The 23,259-nt window shown below is 32.6% G+C and overlaps 2 protein-coding genes across 3 annotated transcripts; both read right to left on the bottom strand.

Annotated features, from left to right (window-relative positions):
• Positions 1-4,118: 4,118 nt before the first annotated feature.
• Positions 4,119-13,177, bottom strand: LOC133180963 (coiled-coil domain-containing protein 39-like). Of its 2 annotated transcripts, none has more exons than XM_061315440.1 (21): positions 12,995-13,177; positions 12,235-12,354; positions 11,917-12,063; positions 11,518-11,676; positions 10,920-11,141; positions 10,334-10,525; positions 10,033-10,136; positions 9,659-9,896; positions 9,416-9,505; positions 9,016-9,180; positions 8,627-8,764; positions 8,407-8,523; positions 8,054-8,193; positions 6,837-6,912; positions 6,211-6,370; positions 5,729-5,907; positions 5,509-5,577; positions 5,322-5,384; positions 5,071-5,187; positions 4,717-4,864; positions 4,119-4,480 (listed from the first exon to the last, which is right to left on the bottom strand). In XM_061315440.1, the coding sequence occupies exons 1-21, from the start codon at positions 13,091-13,093 to the stop codon at positions 4,392-4,394; spliced, it is 2,832 nt and encodes a 943-aa protein (XP_061171424.1). In that variant the 5' UTR covers positions 13,094-13,177; the 3' UTR covers positions 4,119-4,391. The 2 variants fall into 2 exon arrangements, with proteins under 2 accessions (XP_061171424.1, XP_061171423.1); XM_061315439.1 differs by lacking the exon at positions 8,054-8,193 and adding an exon at positions 7,664-7,803.
• A 6,305-nt stretch (positions 13,178-19,482) lies between these two features.
• On the bottom strand, positions 19,483-22,872 carry LOC133181162 (ladderlectin-like). Its single transcript, XM_061315702.1, has 4 exons — positions 22,869-22,872; positions 21,351-21,454; positions 21,111-21,201; positions 19,483-19,812 (listed from the first exon to the last, which is right to left on the bottom strand). The coding sequence occupies exons 1-4, from the start codon at positions 22,870-22,872 to the stop codon at positions 19,598-19,600; spliced, it is 414 nt and encodes a 137-aa protein (XP_061171686.1). The 3' UTR covers positions 19,483-19,597.
• Positions 22,873-23,259: the final 387 nt, after the last annotated feature.

Genomic DNA, 23,259 nt, shown 5'->3' with positions numbered 1-23,259 from the left:
CTTTAAAGGATCAATTTCTGTCTAACTCTGAAATCTGGAAAGCTTTTTTGATCAATGCTTTTCAGCCATTGATGTCATTAACAGATCCCAAACGTGCACAGGAATTGAAAGCTTATAGAGTCGATCGCCACTCAGGGGCCACATCAAGAAATCAACGTCAGTTCTTGTAACAATCGTACTTCAGTATAAAGTACATATGTGTTACCGTGGTGTCCATATTACTGACAATTGATATTCAATTCTCTGTGACAAGTTCACACTGTCTGGGTTGTCTCCCTTTAATTGCATTTTCATCCTCCGACATATTATGTATTATGAATTAATAATAAAGTAGCAATATTTCATAACTCTTTTTATGAAATAGTTATTTCAACACATATACATGTACTTTCTCACTTCTTACTATAGCGATGATGGGATGCAGGTAAACTTAATCAGAACACTAACTTTAAATTTTTCATAAGTTTTATTTTATCTGCCTTATTGATAATGGGCTTTGGTCTCTATTGACAATTGCGTTGCCTTGCAGGATGTTATTAAATAAGTTCATTTACATGTATGTTTGCATTTGTGCGCATGATTTTTTGTAGTATTTACCGTTAATTACTCTGCTTATTAACTTTTACTGATTCTGGGAGCATGTCTATATAAAGTGTTTACATATACCTGGTATTGTAAATAAAAGAGAAGAAATTTCTTTATTAACGTTTCCATACTGTGTTAATTAATTAATATGCTAATGACCTGCAGTTCTAAATAGGGAGAAATCATTGTGTTTAATTTCCGAGCTAACAGTTTACCCATCTTGATTACAAATATTGATACGAATCTTTCGAATATATTATATTTCATTCTGTCAGATAAGTTTACCGTCAGAGGTGATGGTATTTCGTTTTTATCGATTCCGGTCATCTTTAAAACCCACTCAATTGTGTCGCCATTTAACCCTTTGTCACCTTGTCATGTTACGTTCATGTCAAAGAGCAATTTCGTTGTTTGGTTATTGTAATCAACACGTAGAACAAACAAAATACAGAATTTCTTATGCAAAACCAAATGATGACAATACAAGAGCGTTTGGTTCCGATTTCAAACAACATTGATCGTACGTATGTCACGAAATCAAATTTACATCCTTCTCCCATGAGTGTATCCCACGACTGTAATCTTCCATAAATTCTGCACAAAACGCAACCAAAACAACAAATACTTAAGTTTATACATGTACCTCATTACCTGGGTTATATATAAAAACGACGGTTGGAATCATCTATCTTACACAACTGAATCGTGTTCACTTAAGGTCAGATGACACTTTCCTCCAATATATGTTTTATATTTCTAGGTACATGTATTATTTAAAAAAACTATTCATAATTTTTAATTTCTAATGATTTCTAAATTGTTTTTGATATGTTTGAAAACATAACTACGCCAAAAATGTGACATAAGCAATTCGAAAGATTACCCATAAGGATTATATAAGAAATATCATACTCCTACATCTTGCACAAATGCCTGGTAAGGTACCTCAATTTTGTATATGGAAACTTCTTTAAGTAAAAATACTTCAATGACGAATTCTTGGGAAAAATTACATGTATATATTTTTAAGGAACGTATCGTCTGACCTTAAGCAAGAAAATGGAATTGTCATTTTTATGCGAATACATGCACTTCCTGTTCTATTAAAGAAAACAAAAACGACAGAAAGACTATATCGTGAATAAGAATGCAGAGAGAGATCGAGAGAGAGAGAGAGAGAGAGATCGAGAGAGATCTATACTATGGACTTGACATTTTGTGTTTTAATACCGGTAAATCGGGATCTCGAGAACTGTATTTTGCTTTGAATATTATAAACACTGTAACTAATAACTGAAGTGTCAAATCAAAACTTTATTTTTCCTATAGGGTTAATTAATTATTGTTATAATAAAGAACAATGATAAGAAGTAAATAGACATTTCCATTTCATGATAAGTTATCCGTGTATTCAGTATGGAAAAACACAAAATACAGATAAATGTGACACACAAAAAACGCGCCAACGCGGGGTGGGGTGGGGGGGGGGGGGCTTTTGTTAACGAATAGAATAAATGATTAGCACAATTACTTAATTATCCATGGTTGTTTTTGATCCACTAATGAATTTAGATTTTCTTAAATTAAAAAAAAACACATTTTAAAGAAAGATGGGATTTAGCGGTCTCCAGAAAAGTTAGGTTTTCTGAAATAAAAATTTAATAATGGATTCCATCGACCAGTACGTGCTCCGTGCTCCAAATTAGCCACATGACAATATGTGTGACTGTGAGATTGCTGTCGTCTTTACATGTATTTCAGTGAAATATTTTTCAATGCCTCGGTAAATAACAACGTGTATACATTTAGGACGCATATCTGTAATTGAGTGAATAAAATCAAGGGTGAGTCTAGGAATTTTTCCATTTCTCATGAGAAGGGGTGGGGTGGGGGGTTCTATCACCCACTCCAAAAAATCAGACTCAAAAAATATTTTGAAAAAATAAAACATACTCAAATGTATTTCTTTGGAGAGGGGAGGGGGAGGGGGGATTCTCTCTTCTATTAGACAATCGGCTGTAGAAAGAGTTTTCGCTCCAGTGAGGAGAGCGAAGTGGACCGAAAACACTTTGGTAGCGAGAATTTTCAGTGCTTGCAAGTAAGAAATTCATTTTGAGAGAATATGTTCATTTTTATCCTTCACCTGTAGACATTTTACAGATTCATTTTTGTTGGGAGTTTAAATATATGTTCAATCTTTGTAGACTATCAGAAATATATTGTATAGATGACAGACATTATCATTGACTGCAAATAATGTTTGCTTCTTGGAACTCAAAAATATCTTAATGGTAAATGAAAAGAAAATGCATACATAACGTTAACGTACATATAATTATGTAATTTTTTTTTCATGCACTTCTAACTAATATGACGTGTACCTGTAGGATTTTAGTGTACAACTTCCTCCTCCAAACAAAATATTTTCAACAAAACGCCATGTAATTTACTTTAGCTATTTTTTTTAATTCTTTAAAAATTCGACTCAATATTGACTTATTTCATTTCGCCAATACTTCTTCAACACGTGCGTGCACAAGTTATAATGTCTGGTACACTTTATATTTCAAATTCATTGCCTGTACAAATACCGATGGAGTTATTTCTGATTATTTCAGCATTTCCCGTCTTGATATGGAAATTTAATCTCCATTACCCTTCTTTTTAACATGAATATATCAACGCTTGTTTCGTTGGTGTTCTTTCCTCTGCTACTAAAATAAGGTGTGAAAAATATTTTGGTCTTCTTGCCTAATAGAATTTAAAAATACTTTTAAACATGTCAAACTCACCTGGCTAAATTAAGAGGAAACCCAGCACTTGTAAGTATTAGTCCGTTAATGTTCGGTCGCTTCTGTTTCTTGGGTTCATGAAAGGTATTCCTTTACAAATTCTTTGTCCAAACCATTGTGAAGTGATAAAGACATCAAAATCAAATATTTTATTTAAACACCAGCACGCAACGCATACAGAGAAGTACATGTATAAATACTGGATGCATAGAGGAGAGGTTTAAATCTATGCTTGAACGAATTCTTTCGAGATAATCTGACTTATATTGAATGTTTCCTCCAAATATGTGAACAGGACATGTCAATAAGAGCAGCAGAATTCGAGTCTAACACCTTTCGCCATTCATGCCAGTGTAAAATTGGCCTGCTAGTGTGCTCTCGGCGATGGGTTTTGTTAGGACTTTATCGCATAATCTGGATCAACATTTGAAAACCCTCCGTTAAAAAAGGTCCATGAATTCCACAAAACTGTCAGTCCCCCTAATCACTTTCTAATTGGATTTTGTGTTTTATTCTCACAAAAGTCTGGCGGCATTTAAAAGCATTGATTTTTGTGTCTAGTATTTTTTTTTCTATTAGAAACTGCCCAAAACTCATCAGAGTCACAGTTTTATCTTGGTTAATATTAACAAGGCCGTCTGAAGCTTGCGTCAGGTTCTGCTTATTTAATTGATGCATGGATTCCAAACGTATATTATTCTTCAATTTAACCTGAATATATTCTGATTAAGAAAATCGTAATAAATGAAACAATTTACTTCTGTAAAACATATAAAATAAAAACATGTATGTACAGATTTATTGTGAATTAGTTTACCTGCAAACTTACGACAGAAAAATACAGTAAAAACAGGAAATCTTTTGTTCTCTCTACCTCTCCAACTTTCATACGTTTTCTTTCCATTATCCGTGAAATCATTCAGTTATAAAGTATTTATAATTATTTCCATTTAGTTTATTAATATCACAGTCACTCTCCAGGACGGACTTTTGTTATAAGGACGACAGTGTTCTTTATCGTCGACCCGTCCCGGCTCGGCTTCCGGAACTCCTCACACTTCCCATGGAACTGGAACTGCGTGAACTAGCAGGGGAGCGAACCGCTAAAAAATAATCAGAAAAAAATCTAACTGATGCATATTCATAATCCTCATGTACTATCATTGCACAGAAATGAAAATAAGGTTTTATTCCACTACTTTCCCCCTAAAAACATGATAAACCATTTTATAACATACTTGATGCTAGAAATTCTCAAAGTTGTTTTTTTTCCCATGAAGTTTTTAATGCTAAAAGAACTCCAATAACTATTGTAGAAGATTTCTAAATTCATGTCTACCTCCAAAGTCTGCTCCGATCTGTACAGGTGTAGGTCGTCCACTACCACTAGGTGGAGATTTGATGCTGGAGCTACTGCGGACTGACCCTAGACTACTACGGGCACTTCCTGGCTGACGGCCACTGGGGGTCGGGGGAGGTAGGTTGGCCTATATATACAAAAAATCAGAAATCATTTTTCTAACGTTGATTTTCAATTTCTGTCATTATGTCCCCTGGAACATTATACCAAATCACATGCTAAACTAGGTCAAAGATGATGCATTTACCAGTAATTCATTAAACATCCATGCAATGGCTACAAAAATGATCTCTACATGTACTGTATTTGATAAGTTTGACCAAAAAATCAAACCTGGGAGAAATACATGTTGACTGCTTCACTTATGTCAGGGTGCTTTTGTATGACATCTCCTATCTGTTGCATTGCCTGTCTATTAAATTCTCGCAATTCACGGACATCAAAATCTTTCTGTAGAAAGAAATTTTGAAAGAACATTCAAAACAAAACCAATAATACAAAACTTAGATCTAACATGTGAAAATATAGAAATTTTTTCGTTTAAATGAGAAGAACTCTATTTTGCTGAATAATTAAACACAAACCTCCTCATTTGTCTCTCCTTTTGATTTCTTGGCTGATCTTAGTTCTCTGGCATACTTTGAATTCTGAAATGTGTAATAGAAACAAAAAATCATTCACTGTCACGTCTAAACAAAGATGCTCTAACATACTCTATTTGAATTACCTCCCATCCTACCTGTGTAAGAAACAGAATTCTAGAATATTTACCTGCTTGGCAACTCTTTCCAGCTTAGATCTCTGGTCATCAAGCTCTTTGTTCAATTGCAACCTCTTGTTCTGTTAAAATAAGTAAAAAATACTTAATATTTTTTTTTTCTAATATCTTAAGTTCTATGCTCCTGAGCCATGCATACTATGTTGAACTGTATCTCTTTAATTTAAACATTTTTTCCTTTAATAAGGGGTCATTTTTTGAATTACTTCTTACCTCTTTCTCCTCAATCATTTCTTCATATGCCTGTTCATCCCTGTTGAGGTTGTCCAGCGTGTTACTCATTGTCTGTAAGTCCTCTTGTAATTCGCGGATCTGACGTCTCTTGTATTTAAACTTGTCCATCACTGCCCTCATCTGTTCCTCCAGCTGTGCCTTCTCCTCCATTTCATCACCTACAACATCCAAAAATATATCACACATGTCTCATACAGTATAAATACTGCAATATCTTACATGTAATTATTAAGTAATTGAAAGGAAATTATACATTTCTATATTGAAAGATTTGAAAAATACAAAACCTATTTGCATAATTTACACATCTGTCAAATGTAAACAAAACAGATGAGAAAATTTTACAATGACTTAATAAATGATAGAGAAAGATAGACATTTAAAATAAGCATCAGGGTGAAAATTTTCCAACACATTATAAAACAGACTTCATGATTTTACACTACATAGAAACTATTTACTGGATTCAGTGACTTTATTGAAGCTCTTCCTATAAGTCTCATTGCGATTGTTCATCAGTTTAAGTGTGTTTTCCAGGGCTCTGATTTCTTTTTCTGCCTTTCTGATCTTAGCATCCAGATCATCTCCCTGTCGCTGCAGCTCTTCCTTCTCTTGGGCAGCCTAAATACAACATCCAGATCCATATAATATTCATATAAAAAAGTATCTGGATGTATACCATATTCAGATCCATACACATAATAATTCTAACAATATCTATGTGAACATGCTTCCACTCAATATCCAGATCCCAATAATATCCATATTCAAACAATTTCCTACCCAATCAAATATTCAGAATCAAGAAATACCAATTGACAATGAACTATGATAATTTGCTAACAAATATACTGCATGTTGTTAGAAATGAATTAAAATTTCAACAAGAGCTTTATGAATGAATAAATCACAGGCAGTTGACATTACATATTTTTCTTACCATATTTAAAAGAAATATAACCTCATAGGCATACCTAAATCAAAGTTTTCAGAAATTGGGTTCTATTTTTTTAAATAAGAAAAATATGTAACGTAAAGTGTCTGTGGAATAAACCACAAAAACTACACTTGAGACTAAATACTTTACCTTGATGACATAATAGGCTTGAGATCTTTCCTCCTCTCCCTCTGGTGGTGCCATGGAAACCATCAGGATTTCATATCTGGATAAGGCAAGCATTGAATGATCATTTCTCAGGTTATTTATTGCATATCTGTACGTCTTTCATAAAAACCAAATACTTAAGTGTACATGTACGAAATTCTGATACTGTCCTCCATCTCCATCTCCTGACTTTGTTGATTGTCTTACATAACTTAAATAATCATGAAGATAATATATAGCTCATTTAAATCTTAACAAAGCTAATTAAGTTAAATAAGAACTACTGAAATAGATACCAAATTTAAAACTTTTGAAACAACAGAATTACAGAACTAAAAGTTGTAGATGTTAGTGCATGTACAAGAAGTATTTTGAAAGTCTAAATACATTCACATAAGTTTTACTAGACTAAGACAGAAATAAGTTAGCAGTCTGATATACATACATATTTACAGAAAGAGAGAGGGAATCAACAGAGATGACATGCAATTCAATACACAAAATACAGGATGTTTCCATGTTATAAAAATACAGGGATTTTAGTCATGCAAGTCTATTTTGCAAAATCCCATACAGAAGTATAAAGTTTAATCTCAACTACCATTTGTAAAAGGAAAGAGGAATGGGTGAGAGAAATAAGTTGAGAAATGCTTAGTAAAAAATTGAAATTGCTGATGTACACAGTTTACTAGTATGTTATAGTTTAGAGTGGAATTTTGGGTTCAAGAAGATTTACTAAAGGTTGAGTGAAGTTTCAGAGAGATTGACACATGCAGCTATGCTAGGATTTAAGCCATTCTCTGACAAACCTCTTCCTTAATTTATCAATCTTAGCAATTCTTTCTTGCAGTTCAGCACTTATTTGTTGACGTTCTGTGTTCGCAGAACGATGCTGAGCCTCTAGCATCTCTTTATGGATAAATATTTCTTGTCGTCTCTCTTTCATAGCCTGATGGAAATTATGATAAACAATTTTAACCAAAATATCAAATAAGATGGCTGCCTGATGCTAGCTGTGGGCATTAGAAAGGGAACCTTGTGTAGTTTTGACTAAATTTGATGGAGAACTATTATTCATAGCCAAATGACATTCTTCTGCAAAACCAGACTACAAGTAAGAAAATCAACTTATGGTTTCCCTTTTAACTAGCAAAGCTAGCTTTAAAACAGCCTTCTTCCAAATACAATAGAAAACAGACCTGCTTCTTAATTTTTCAATCTTTGAGATTCGTTCGTGTAATTCAGCACTGATCTGCTGCCTTTCGGCTGCAGCTGCGCGGTACTGTGCATCCAACATCTCCTTATGAATACTTATCTCCTGGCGCCTTTCTTTCATGGCCTTTAGAAACAAGCTCAATTACATACAATTCAGATTCTTAAATCTTCAGCCATTAAAAAATACAATGTATTCAACCCATCCATCAGCTTTGAATTATATTTGGTTGTGCATACTCATCATTACAATTTTATTGAAAGCATATTTTGAAAATTTAGAAAAATTCTAACAAGAAAATGTATCATCTCTTTGTTTTCAAACATAAAGTGATATTACCGTCTCCAGTTGTAGTCTTCTCTTCTCCAGATTAAAAACTTCATCTGCCTTGGAATTCAGCATTTCTCTTAGTCTCTTGATTTCGAGTTTAAGGATATTCTGATCTACCATCATGTCCTGCAAGAAAAAAAAATTTTTGAATCCTTTCTTGCCTATGAACTTCTTATTTTAGAATACAAAAATCTTTTCTTATTTTAAATTTTGGACTTTGAGAACAGACCTGTTTGTTTTTGATGATTTTCCTCAGTTCTTTCTCAGAGCTGTCATTGTACAGATTTATTTCCTCTATCTTACTCGTCAGGTCACATTTCTCAGCTCCAGACTTCTCCAGATCTCTCTTCACACGACGAATGTCATCCTGAAAATATCAGACCATGGAATTAACTGCAATGTTTTTTTTTCTCTTCTTGATATAAGTGTGTTCATTTACAATTAAATTTAAGAAAAGACTACTTATAATACTGTATGTACTGAAGTCATTTATTTTTCAAATCTTATACTTCATTACAACTGACTCTAAAGAATCTTTGACATTAAAAAAAATACTAATGCTTCTACCATACTAATTAGGTAATAAAGCAGAATATGAAAATTTTCAAATAAACAAACCTGGAGTCTTTTGAGCTGCAGTGTCAGTAGTGTGTGTGTGTTATTTCTCTGTTCTAAATCATCATTCAGGTCCTTAATTTTGGCCTCCAGGGCAACCTTTTCCTCATTGCTTCTTTCTCCTTGCATTCTGTTGATCCTTCTTTCCAACTGTTGAACTGCAAAGTCCTGAAAAAAAAGCAGCAAAATGTTATAAAAATTTTCAACTCAGCCACACTTTATAAAATACTTTGTGTTTATAATTTTTCTTTTAAAAAGAATTCACATATCAACAAAACACATGACTTTCCAGCAATTTATATTAAGATCAAGTGATTTATGAACTGTACCACAATCCTACTCATACAACTTGTTAATCATGTTAACCTTTTGTAAAGTTTCTTCATTTGCAACAAAAATGTACCTGGTTGTATATAATTTCCTGCTGTTTGAGGGCATCTGTGTCCACTTTGGATATTTTGCTGTTTAGATTACGAATAGCAGCTTGACTTCCCTGAAATTATGTAAGAACTTTTATTACAGAAAATTTTCTGGGGGAAAAAAATCATCTTTCTGTTCTTTAAAGAAAATACAAAACAATTGTAAGAGAAAACTTCATAGGGATGGTACACATAAACTCAGTCTAACTAACTACTCTTTAATTAACCTGGATTTCAGCTTCTGTGTTTCTCTCCGATACTTTACATTCGTGAAGTTCCTGGGTTTTACGGAACTGAAGATCTCTAAGTGCCTTCAGTTTCTGATCATACTCTTTCTGAACTTTTTCTTCTTCCTCCAACATTTCATCCATGCGAGCTGCTCGTTCCTCTGCACTCAGTGTGGATTCTGTTGCTATTTTTAACTTTTCTACTAATGTTTCTCTCAAATCTTTTGCCATCTGAAGTCTAGAAAAAGTTTTAAAATTTTTAGCATATTTCTGAATGCAAAAATAATTACATTAAATTCATATAAATCAAGCGTTAAAGTATATACAATATATAATATTAAAAATGATATAAAATACATGTAATCTCTAATTACTTGTTAGTTTTTTCTTGGACATCCTTTTTCAGCTGAGAGACTTGTGACCTTGTGACTTCTAGGTCAGTGGCAGTGCGATCAACAGTACGTTTCAGTGCATCCAACTGATATATAATTTAAGAAATTTGTTAAATTGAAAAATAAAGTATCATTCTTAAATTTTTAAGTACAAATACTCTAAAAAATTTCTTTGACATGGACATTCATGTGAACACTAAATATCTTTATATTTTTACATCAGATAGGAAGCTTAATCATTTGTTTTAATAAATGTTTAACTGGGCATGAAAACCACCATTACCTCATCCTGGAACTGAACCCTCTGAGTCTCTGCCTCCTGATAATCGATTCTGAACTTTGCTGACAGTCTCTCTGCCAGGGAGATCTTCTTCTCTTGTTCTTTATTGTTCTCTATTTCATTGTCTAAGAACTGCTGTTTTTCTTTTATACTTTCTTCTCTCTTTCTTACTTCCGCTTTTACTCTTGCCAATTTCTACAGAATTTTAAAAGTGAATTTAAAAAAAATGTAGATTTTGGTAACAATTTAAACATACTTCTGTTATCAATTTTCAAGGTCCAAACAAGATGCAGGTCTAAGTTCACTTGCAAAAAATGGAATGGATGACTTGGTTGTCCATCTCAGTATTTTTAGATCAGTGAGCTACAGATACACATATACAGCAAACCGCAACCCAAGAAATTTTCTTTTCTCCATGTGCAATATTTAAATTTGTGGAAAGTAGAAGTACATTAATACATGTATCAGAAAAGTAAGACTTCAATCCTATTAATCAGTGACTTAAACCTACAACATTTGTAAGAAGTTAAAAATATTAGATATTTTTATCACTTGAATATAACATCAAACAAAAATGAATTAAACAAACCGCTGCAAGGAGATCCATTTCTTTGTCACGACGCTGCATTTGTTCAATGGTATGTTCCCACTGCTCAATCAAATTTTGACGCTCTTGATGTGCTTTTCTGAAATCCTCTGCAGTTTTGTCCAATTCAATCTGAGCTGTTAAAGTTTCTGTAGTCTCATGTTCAAGGACATGCTTCTTCTGTTTGGATTCATCAGTCAGCCTCTCCATTCTTAGGGATAATTCCTAAATGATTCATCAATTCAAAAATCATCAATCATGTCAAGTATGAATTTATACCAGAGATGTTCATTACTTCTTAACATTAAATTATAAAACACGTAGATACTGTCAAACCTTGTTATCTTGAACTCGATGAGACTGAGAAAAAAATTCGAGATATCCAAGGATTCGAGATATCGAGGGTAAAATACTTAAAGAATAAGTGGATGGGACTTCCAAATCACTTCGACATATCCATGGTATTCGAGATATCGGCGTTCGAGATACTGAAGTTCAACTTTATTTGTACCTCCTCACAAGTTATTGGGTGTTATCCACTTGTGATAATAATATAAATACAATGGAAGCAAATTAATAATCCAAATTTATTGATACTAACCTTGATTTTGCTTTCATCTTGTCGTGTGTACTTCTGAATGGTCATAGAATCCTCGTCTTTTCTGGCAGATTCCTCTAACCAAGCCTCCAGAGCCTGCTGGTCCCAGTTCATCTGTGATTTCATCTCCTCCAACTTCTGGGTTTGCTTGAAAATATTGTTCTGGAAGAAAAGGATAAATATATGGTGATTCAAGTATGCAATTTCATGTAAAAACAAACAAGCAAAAAAAAACAAAAACAAAAATTTAAAAAACTGAGATTACATGTGAGTAATGCAATGCAAAGTGAAAACAATTGTTATGTACATCTAGATATCATGAAGAAATTTTTATTGTATTTGGGTGGGTTGGGGGATTTCTTAAGTTGACCACTTCAATAAAACTTCATTGAAATACTGTACCTCAAATACATTCTTTTTCTCCTTTAATTCTTCTAGTTCTTTTTCTAGTTTCCTGACTTCCTGCTTCAAACGACCTTCTTCTCGCTCAGCTATCATCAACATGTGATTCTCTGTTTCAATTTCTTTTTTACGTGCACTTGTGAGACCCTGTAGTTCAAAAGAAAAAGAAAAATACAATGTACTGAATTATTGACAATTATAGTGCATCTTTCTTATCATAAAATTATATGAAATTATCTGTATGTACATCATAATATACATATGTTTTAAATGATGTATGAAGTAAATATAAAATGATTAATATCATGAGACACAAACCTGTGTGTGTTGGAGTTCCTGTCGAACATTTTTGAGATGTTCAGACATGGCATGTATACGGTCATCAAACTCTTCCAATTCATTTGTAGCACTTACTACCTTCTTTTGCTTATCTTGTATCTACAAGTTAAGGTAAAAAATATATGAACACATGCAGATCAGATATACAATCAATATACTCTGAATAATGTTTCTCAATTACAAATTATAGTGTCAGGATTGGTCTTTTGTCATTATTCAAAAATTCAAACTTCTTGAAATAAGGTGTAGATGAAATGATTTTTTTTAAAATGGCAAACTTATGAAATTTAGTGACTCTTCTTGAATTAGACCATTTAAAATATTTATGGAACTTAAGGCCAATAGTTGGCAAACAGAAATGCTGAATTTTGTTTTTTCTTTACAATGCTTTAATGAATAGTACCATCCTGGGATATTTTATCCTACACACGGTAAAAGAAAATAAAGTATAATTTCAGTAGAATAATGAATATTTGACTGGTAGTTAATTTCCTGGTTTGAAAATTAAGGTAGGAAGCATTATATATGCACCCCATGTCATGAAATGTGAATGCATGTGCATTGTTATAGGAATCAATAAGTTAAGAACCAAAAATAATAAAATAATTAAATACCAATAATAACATTTTTATTTTTTAAATTCAAGATAAATAATTTTTTCCAGGTTTTCTTTTCCAATTTTACAAACACCATTTTTTTTATTTGTTTTTGTAAATAGGTGTGGGTATCCATGCATTACCTGATCTTCGAGCGCCTTGTTCTCGGCATTTGCCACAGGCATACTTAAACCTTCATCCCATTCTATTTCACTTAATATGCTATTTGTTCCTCGACTCATTTTGGGGATGTTATCAAGTTTACTCCCTGAAAAAATATGCACCAAAACTTGTCGCCGGAAGAATGTTGTGTATTGCTTTGGATACAAACTGCCCGGATGTAAATAAATAATTCACGTATTTCGATCCCGATTTCTAAAACACAGGCCGACAGACAAACTGAGGACCCGTATAAAAAATATATACTTTTTTATATCCGCAGTTTTTTTTATCATACATCTGTAATATCCTTGAGAACTTGTAAAATGTATATTAAAAGAGAGAGAGAGAGAGAGAGAGAGAGAGAGAGAGAGAGAGAGAGAGAGAGAGAGAGAGAGAGAGAGAGAGAGAGAGACCCATATTGGCCACATCGTTCACATGGCTAGGAAAAGGCAGAAACAAGTTCAGTATCATAAAGTTTAACGGGTGGGGTTGGATCTTAAATTAACCTAACCTCGGGATGTTTCCATATTAATATATTACTAATCATAGCTTTGCTGTTCTTGAGCTGAAGAATTTTAAAGTATTGTTTTTTTTCTATGTATTCCTATGTAAAACGCTGTATTTAATATCTATTACCCATATACTGCCAACTGCTCACTGCTTACTGCCAACTGCCACTGTATGAGATTTCCTGTTTTGTTATCTTAATATCTTTAATACGCATGATTGAATAAATCCTTTGGTAGCAAGACTATTACAATAATAGCAAAAATTGGCGGATTCAGGAATTTTTAAACGGTGACCGGGCGAGGAAGAAATAAATTGGAGGAAGGGGTATTTCAAAACATCTAATTCTAACATATTTCTGCATTTAGGCAACTAATTCAATATTTTTTTTTAAAGAGAATAAACATTTATATTATATACATCTAATGTCAGAAAAAGGGGGGGGGGCTTTCAGTAGGATTTTGGGTAGCATTTATTGGTATATGCATTTATACCAGAAATACTAATGAAAAATCATAATGCGGGGCATTTTACTCTATGTAAAAAAAGTTGATCTTAGGCAAGGAAGCAAGTTCAGTGCGGGGGAGGGGGGGGGGGAGGCAACTTATGCAACAGAAATCCATTGACAATTAATTAAAAAAAAAAAAAGGTCACAGGCGTTATTACAGAGGGGACATTAGTCTATTGTATAGTTTGAATGCAAAGAAAATATTAGTAATGGACTAATTATTTTAAAAACCAGTGTCAATACGTGGTTTGCTCTTATTTACAGTTCCTTTTATAAAGGAGTATAAAATTTATCAATTGGAATCAGGCTTTATAACATAACCAAATTTTCAGATACGCACGGAAATGGATTGACTCTTAAATCTCTCCGTACGTTTAACTTATGTAAAATTCAACATATCAGATTGACATTTCTTTATTTGTTATATCATTTGAAATTGGTCATAAAAGAGTGTGTTAAGTCTGTAAACACCCCCACCCCCTCCCCGGTGAAACAACAAAATCTTCTTATGAATTTGGGAAAGGGGGGGGGGGGGTTGAAAATAAATTTCCGCTTTCCGTTGATTTCTATAGCGAAAAACACAAGTTTTACCAAATTAAAGAAATTAAAGACCTGTCTCTTTTTGTTTACCCAAATAGGTAATGTTTTATGAAAATTAACATCAATTTCACAAGTTTTACCAAATAAAAGAAATTAAAGACCTGTCTCTCTTTGTTTACCCAAATAGTTAATTTTTTTTGAAAATTAACTAATTTCTATATAATCATTCAAATATGTTAACTTAAAAAAATTGACTGGGAGGTAGTTGGCAGAGCATACATGTACAGTGTACATATCACAGGATTAATATGATTTATTCAAGCATGCGTATTAAAGATATTAAGATAAAAAATATTTAGAATATCGTCTATCAGCTATGGCACAGTAATTAAGGACATTGGCAAGTCCACGGTTATCCGGAGAGAGAAAAACTGTGATTGAGAGTTATCTCCCCTGTCTAGTACGCAGTGAAAACCAATAAAGCGTATGTTACAGAGATTTATTAAAACAAATCCTTCAACGTGTAGATTATAGACTCGTCTCTACGACAAGAAATTAAAGAAAAGCAGTGGTGGCTTTGTTGGACATTGTACTTAAAATACAGCTATATGGTGGGAAGGGGAAAGATGTGACAAATGCTGAGATTAGTTTCTAGGTCTTGTGAAGGAGGCGCTCTGTCAAAAATTAAGAACATATCCATGTCAATGTTTTTCTTTAGCAATCCTGTTTCCAATAAAGTAAATTACATTCTAGAAACAGTCAATCAGTCTCTACCTTTACGAATAATAAAAGAGTCTAATGGAAGTAACTCATTACACATACTCAAGAGTTCTTGAAAAAATCTGTACGAATGAAAGTTTATACCACAACTCCCTTTGGCTTAAAGCAGGTCGAGGAAACTATTTTCTGTGACGTCCGAATAAATTTACATACTAAATGAGGCACCAACGTGACTGACAAACCGACCAATCGGCTAAATGAGTTGCATTATGGGTTACTACAAAAAATACTATAGGTACCTTTCGAAAAGGCCAGTTTTTCGAATCGCTGTCGGAAAGACATGATGCATTAATCCAAGCATTTTACACACTTAATACAATATGTACATCATTATCTACGTTAATACAATATGTACATCATTATCTACGAATTCCATGCTCACATGTACATACAAATGTTTTACAACAGTAAAATTAGGGTTTTCTATACTCCATTGTCCAGGTCTTTTTTGTTGACAATTGCCTGGCAGCTTTTCCCGTGCTGTACTATCAGTGAATATGAATTTCACTGACTATTCACTGGCCCAAAACAATCAACTCTGAGGTGTACCTACGTATTGTCATTGTTCACTACGATATATATCCTACTCAATACACGTTGTATGATCAATGTACATGAGAATTAATGTGTAATTCATGAGAATTACTGTGTAAAATAAATGCCGTGCATGTAGCAATAAATATTACTGTTTTTTTTAAATAAATGCATTATAAATTTCTAGTAAACAAATAATAAAGCAATAACGAATACATGTAACACCAGTAGCATGGCAAATTTACGAATATCAAGTTATAAAAACTGGATTTTTTATTTACTTGTGAAGACTTTGTGAGCGGTATTTCAACGTACTATTTAACACGGAAAATTAACTTTGTTTGTTAATGTGAGCATGGGAAATCTTAATTAGTACCTATTCTTCGTATTTTTCACAAAAATATTAAAAATAATTATTATTTGACTTTCCCGTAGTCATTTGAAATCGCGTCCTAAATTTGTCTGACCCACGTGTTTGTTGTAAAATATAAACATGTAGTAGACCATCATGCTTTTCGGCTCATTCATTGGATTGGACGATTGTTTGCTGTAAGTACCTCTGTGCGCAATGACAACAATATCCATATAAGGTAGATTCCTCGACCTGTTAAGGAAGATCCTATTGATTTTGAGGTCAAAGGCCAAGGTAATAAATTCATACATTCTCAATCTGCCGGTCTGCGTGTAACACTTTCGTTTCCGATATCTAGAGAAGCCTTTGAGATTTTGCAATGAAATTTTATACCATAACTCCCTTAATAATGGCCCCGCCTGCCCATCTCAAAGTGTCTCGCCCCGTTTATTATTATTGTAAAACTAAATAATTATTATTATTTTGGTCAATTGGAAATTTGTTGGCATCGATCACCTTCAAAGTTTTAGAGTTATTCCCCGTTTGTATTAAAAGTCGCGTGGCTCTATTTTTAGCACAGGAGCATGTGGAGTTATGACTATATACATGTAATAAAGGTTGTCGGTGGACTTTATATTCTATTTACATCTATTAGAACTGTTTAGTAAAGGCTAAATTAGACACCATGTGTTGTGTAAAATTTTGACAACGAACGTGAATATATACATGTACATGTATGTGTGAACTGTTTACATTCGATTTCAAGCGCCTCGTTGGTCCAAGGGTATGATTCTCGCATTGAATGTAAGAGATGCCGGATGCAAATCCCGGACGATCCCGTTTTTTTTCTTGAAATGTTTTTTTCGATTTACTAAATGATAGTGTTTAGCATATGAAATGAAGAAATTATGACGTCTGGCATGTACATGTACAAACCTTCTCTTAAAATCATTATTACAGTGTGATAAATATTTTATATAAAAAGAATCTACTGTACACATTTCAATGAATAAGCATCCATATTGGCATTTTTTATTTGCTTCAGTATATACATTTAATAACTCTGCAACCCCTTCCCCTAGATCTGCGCACGCTCTTCTTTTTTTCCTTAAGCGGGGGACAAAAATTCTCTGAATTAGCTTGTCATTAAAAGCATCAGACGACAAATAAAATGTTTTAAATTCAAATTTTAAAAAAAATCTAAGAATCCTTTTTTCTATTCTTTCGAACTCTTTCGTCTTTGCAACTGAGTCAAAAGAAACAATTTGTTCACGTACATGTAGTCTTATATTACTGTGAGTTTACTATTATAACATACAGAGATCTCGAAGTGCAATTTAATTAGCTAAATACAAACCTCTTTATCTAATAAATGTTTGCAATGATGCGTGTAAATATGATGTTTGATTTGCTTTGAATTGTTTTCTTTTTTAATATGGTTAAAACTTAATCAATATTACTATAGGACGAGTTTTGTTAAACTCTAAATAACCCATTTCCTTTCTTGACAAGCTTTGATCTTTTTTAATATATATACGTGCATGTATGTGGATAACAAAGGTGATCAGATAGATCGAAGTAAACATAACTAACGTTTGTTATTTTCACCCTCTTCCAGGTTTTTGCTAGTTCAATGACAATTGATATCATAGAGATTATTTACCAGAAAGTCGAAATTACTTTCTGAATATATTTTAAAGCTAGCATTAGAACATCTGTTTGAGAGAAAATAGCACGACATATTAATTGCTAGAAATATGCAGACTGAGTCCTTCGATTAAAATTAGTTATTTTAAATATACTATAAGTGTTGGGTAAATTTATAGAATATATGCATCATTGAATAGACATCATATTACGCAAAGGAAGTGAAATCCAACATTCACAGAATCGTTGACAGGTCTTTCTATCAAATAAAGGAAAAACAATCAAACTACCTTAGCTATCCATAATTTATTATATAAATTCAAACTACAGATATTATATGCATATATGACGAATAGGGAAGAATATTAAGAGATGTAGTTATAGTAGATTTAGCTTTTGTATTTAGTCAAGGATAAAACAAGAAAATGTACAAAGTATTCTACAATTAAAAAAAAAGGAATAAATACGAGGGTTATCCCAGAAAAACGCGAACATTTTCAATATCTTTTGTTTCACTAATGCTATAAAGTTAAAAATTGACAAACACCATAATCAGCATTTTTTGAATGCATAAACATTTCAATAAAATATCTCTATAAGTAATTTTTTTATCTCGGGTAAACGAGCGTTTGTGAATTTATTTTGGAATCATGCGTCTAATAAAATTCGTTTGAAGCATAAATTCGACACTGCATTTAATTTTCTTTTAGTTACCAAGTTATCCACCTCAGATATTAGCGTTTCCAAAAGATCGCAAAATTAATTCTTTTAATAGACAATTTCCCAACCCCGGTCATAAGTTTACCTCACTGCTCGCATATTTAAACGGCTGTCGCCACGTATGACGTCGACGTCCAGCTTTTGACTTTTCAGTTTGTTGGTCTAACAAACGCTTCTTCCATCGAAGAACCAGTCAAGCCATCCTCGAACCTGTTGAACTAGGTATAAATCTGTGTCCAAGATATAAATTTGTGTCGTTCTATCGTTTACATCTCTTTTCCCATTTGGACAGGAGTCATATCCCGCTCAAAAGTACTGCTTGATAATTTGGTGCTCCGCATTATCGCCCGACGTCTCCATTTTTGACAATATCTTAGTAAAAGTGTTTTGGCATCTAACGTCATATTTTTGCCATTTGTAAATTTTTATACATGAGTACTCCAGATCATAGAGTTTTTATGGAGTTAATTTTTTTCACATTATATTTCCGTATAGTCTAGTAATAAAGAAAACTTCACTGACAATGCTATTTCTAAAACGCAAAAAAATGTCATGCGCCGAATACCGATATTTGACACCTTTAAATGCTATTTTTACATGCATATGACATTATATCATTAAAATATTTTGTCAAAATAGCAAAAATGTCATTTCCCAATAAGGTGCAAAAAATAATTTATTTGGGTCGAATAGTTTTTAAAATATTCAAAAAGTTCACGATTTTCTGAGACAACCCTCGTAAAGTACCAATATATTTGATAATTAGACATAATAACACTGGAAATATTTACAATGATAGAATTTTGGAAGAATTCCTCCTTTACCTTTTGAAACATGTCACATTTTTGATTGGGTAGGTACTAGCAGAATATAACGATGTAATGGTACAGTAAATTGATTTTTATTCCATAAGTGTCATATGTATTGCTGTGTAATTCGCATTACCCATGTCTGTTTTCATAGCCAATATCTTCACTGGATATTTTGATACTGAACTTATGCAGCTTTTTGACAAATAAAATTAAATCTGTTTTGACATTTTGCATCATTCCAAGCATAGTTAAAACTACTATGCAATTGCACGCAATGCTCACCACCAGAATCATTGGGTTCTCCATGTCCCCAGGTAGAATAATAAAACCTGGTGTTGCTGCTCATCCACTTCCATGATCTTTCAATAAACATATCAGAACCACCGAGCCAAAAAATTCCTGTAATTTGAAAATTAACTCCTTTTATCAATTAAAAAAGAACAAGATATCAATGTACCAAAACGCTCACATGAGTCAATATGACCCTGTCGTTCTTCATCAGTAAAACATATTCTCATCGAAAAGTTTGAATCCCTTCTGTGACCCCACACTACAATCAAGTGTCATGATTAAAACAAACTTGAATTTAAATCATCTTAGGATGCTTCCATATTCATATGACTAATCATGGCCTTGCTTTTCTTGAGGAGAGGAATTTTAAAGAAGTGGCTTCACCATACACCTGGGCTCATGATTTGAACAAAGTTGAATCTACACTTTCTGAGGATGCCTCCATAACAATATGAATAATCTTGGCTTTGTTGTTCTTCAGAAGAGGATTTACAACGATCTTACTATACATCTTTATGTAACACTTTGTTGCCCCATTATTAATAGGCTAAGCCTATTAAGGGGTCATGATTTGAGCAAACCTTAATCTACACTACTTGAGAATGCTTCCATATCAATATGACTAATTATGGCTGTTCTGTTCTTCAGAAGATTTTTAAAGATTTTTCTAAAGATTTTCCCTATTTATTCTTATGTCAAACTTTGATACCCCAATGTATCCCCACCCTACCCCCGGGGATCATGATTTGAACAAATCTGAATCTACACTATCTGAGGATGCTTCCGTATGAATATGACATATCATGTCTTTGTTGTTCTTGAGAAGAAGATTTATAAAGATTTTTCCTATATATTTTTATGTAAAACATTGATTCTCATTGTAGCCACACCATACCCCTGCAGACAAATATGAATTTATACTATGTAATGAAGGTTTCACAAGTTTAAACTTTCCTTACCCAGTGGTTCTTGAATATTTTAAAAAGATGCCACCAAATTTTCACTAATTCTTCATTATCTCTTATTGTAAGATGGTGTGGTTCTTCATTTGAACAAATTTGAATCCCCTTCACCCGAGGATCCTTTGTGGCAAGTTTTTTTTTTAAATTGGTCAGATGGTTCTTGAGAAGATGTCGAAAATGTGAAAAAGACGGACGGAAGGACAGACAGACGGACGCCGGACAAAATGTGATCAGAAAAGCCCATTTGAGCTTTCAGGTCAGGTGAGTTATAAAACCAGAACATTAAAAAGAAAAAATTACAAACAACCAAAAACAGTTGAATCATTGCTTCAAACTGTCTTAAAGTCATGGACAGACAAAAGGTTTACAGAATACATAGAAATATGTACTTTCGATGCCCCCGAATTGCTATATCTATGTTGCATAAAGGAGAAACCTACAAACCTGTTAGGCGTCTCGCTTCATGCCTAAGAAAGGTGTTTACTGATGACGATTTTACCTCTGCCAATATTGCCCCGTAGGTCTTGCAAAATGTCTTAAAATTAAATGAGTGAAATCTACATAAAACCCGATTTTTCACAAAAGTAGTTTACAATGATTGTTTTTAAAAACGAAAAGTTACCTCATATAACAATTATAACTATTCTTCTTTTTTTTTTGAGAAATAATATGGAAGTTGGTTACCATTGCATCAATCCATTCCATAGGATATCGAGTGACAAACAGATAGCAGTACTTTCCATATCGTATCCAGTGATTGGGACATCCTGCAGAGACGCAGCCAAACTCTAAAAATACAGACAATCAACATTGTATATGGAAAAAAAAAATTTTTGATGTCAGAATAGAATTTAACTGTCTATGGAACTTTCCCCCAACAGAGATGTTTTACTAAAGTTACAAGAGTTTTTTTTTTTTTAAATCCAACATCTCTGTTCAATAAATGAATACAAGTACAATTGAAAATTCCATTGAATTATATATATTTTTGGAGCAGATTGCCATAACAAAATTAGAGACATAAATTATATCTTATTTATTTCTCTGACAGAACCGTAAAATTAAAAAGAAACAAAGTTTAAATGAAAGATTTCCAGAAACTATACCCAAGTATATGACTTGGGAATGATGTGATAAAAACCTTCAAAGTCCTTACCATAGAACATGAAAATCAATAAAAATTTGTATCCCATCATGATAACATAAGTGAACTAAACCACAAATTTTTTTATTCTGACTGGAAGTGAGGCATTCTATTTATGTAGAAATATTAATCATGTCGCATGCGCAAACATTTATTTTTCCCTTTTATTTCATTTACATGTTTCCGACATTACTCTGAATATCTGATTTTTTGTTGTTTTTTTTTTTAATTTCAAACAAATATAAATGACATATTTATAGATTTGAAATAAAATGACAAGTTAATATAAAGGGTACCCCTATCTTTGGCTCTAAGCCAAGCTGAGAATTTTTATAATAATAACATGAAGAACACATGATTTGTCCTTTTGATTTAATATGTTCTTTGTGGTATTTAGACATAATTTCTTACTCATCAGATTAAAGCCTCTTAGTTCTTAATAAGATTAATAATTTGTCTTCCTATACTGTATTTCTCTTTAGGGTCGCTTTTTGAACAATTTTTGTATGCGTTCACAGCAAAAAATGATAAAGATTCTTTTTTATATACGATGGGGATGTTCACTCCTCCATGGTACCTGATCCACCTCTGATGTTATTGGAGGTCCGTTTTAGCTCTGCTTCCGATTTGTATTGTTTAAATGGACTTTGAGCTTGAATACTGTTCGTTATCTCCATACTTTTCGGCCAAGATTCAACAATTAGTTCATGAAAACTGAATATATACTGAGGATGCTTTGTAATTATTTGATGAATCTGTGTTATATTGAATTCGAAAAGATTTTGGAGTAACTTTCTGATACTTTTCTGTTTGGTAAACATTTGATCCTTGTATTTTTAAAGGCTGGTGAACCTCGTCATCTCACCATGATTTCTTACTAGCATTATAAACAGTTTGAGACTGAAGATATGTTTTTCTGTGCAAAAATTTAAACTTTAACATTGACAAATCATGCCAGTATATAGGTAATAAAATATGATTAGAAGTATTGTACATAAGGAAATGAAATATGGAGATGTTTCAGGTTATATGTTTTAGTGCTGCGTGCTTGTTTTTACCCATTTTATCTTGGTACCATGTGTAAAAAGATTAGGAAGTATTCTAACAAATTTTTAATGTAAATAACTTCTCGGTTTATAACGGCTGATTAGTGAACACATTGTCATTTTCTTCTTTATTTAGATTTTTTTTTCATTTTTTAAAGATAACTGACTAAAATTCTATGCTTTGTATAATATATGTTTTGCAATACTATAGTATTTACTAATTGCATAAGCTAATATTATTTATAATAACAGGTACTTATGTATTATATACTTGTTGCTTTTAATTTGAAAAGATATCATAAATGACAGATTGGTTATGTCTGGTTTCTCTTATTTGATATAAAGATATGCAAACAAGGTTTAGATTGTATGGTTTCATTCCATGATTTTTTGTTTGTTTGTT

Source organism: Saccostrea echinata, unplaced genomic scaffold, assembly GCF_033153115.1.
Source record: "Saccostrea echinata isolate AGI-Se365-2 ecotype Australia unplaced genomic scaffold, CSIRO_AGI_Sech_v1 ptg000008l, whole genome shotgun sequence".
Classification (NCBI taxonomy): domain Eukaryota; kingdom Metazoa; phylum Mollusca; class Bivalvia; order Ostreida; family Ostreidae; genus Saccostrea; species Saccostrea echinata.
The sequence above is the reverse complement of the archived record's forward strand: the minus strand, read 5'-3'. Positions and strand labels throughout refer to the sequence as shown.

Coding starts and splice junctions, on each gene's coding strand:
- LOC133181162 (XM_061315702.1), bottom strand. Junction 21,202..21,350: donor TGGAATGGATTGATGCAATG/GTAACCAACTTC, acceptor TTTAATTTTAAG/ACATTTTGCAAGACCTACGG. Junction 19,813..21,110: donor TGAAGCGAGACGCCTAACAG/GTTTGTAGGTTT, acceptor TTCAAATTACAG/GAATTTTTTGGCTCGGTGGT.
- LOC133180963 (XM_061315440.1), bottom strand. CDS start 13,093: ATGAGTCGAGGAACAAATAGCATATTAAGTGAAATAGAATGGGATGAA. Junction 11,142..11,517: donor AAGATGAAAGCAAAATCAAG/GTTAGTATCAAT, acceptor TGAATCATTTAG/GAATTATCCCTAAGAATGGA. Junction 9,897..10,032: donor GTCCAAGAAAAAACTAACAA/GTAATTAGAGAT, acceptor AACTTTTTCTAG/ACTTCAGATGGCAAAAGATT.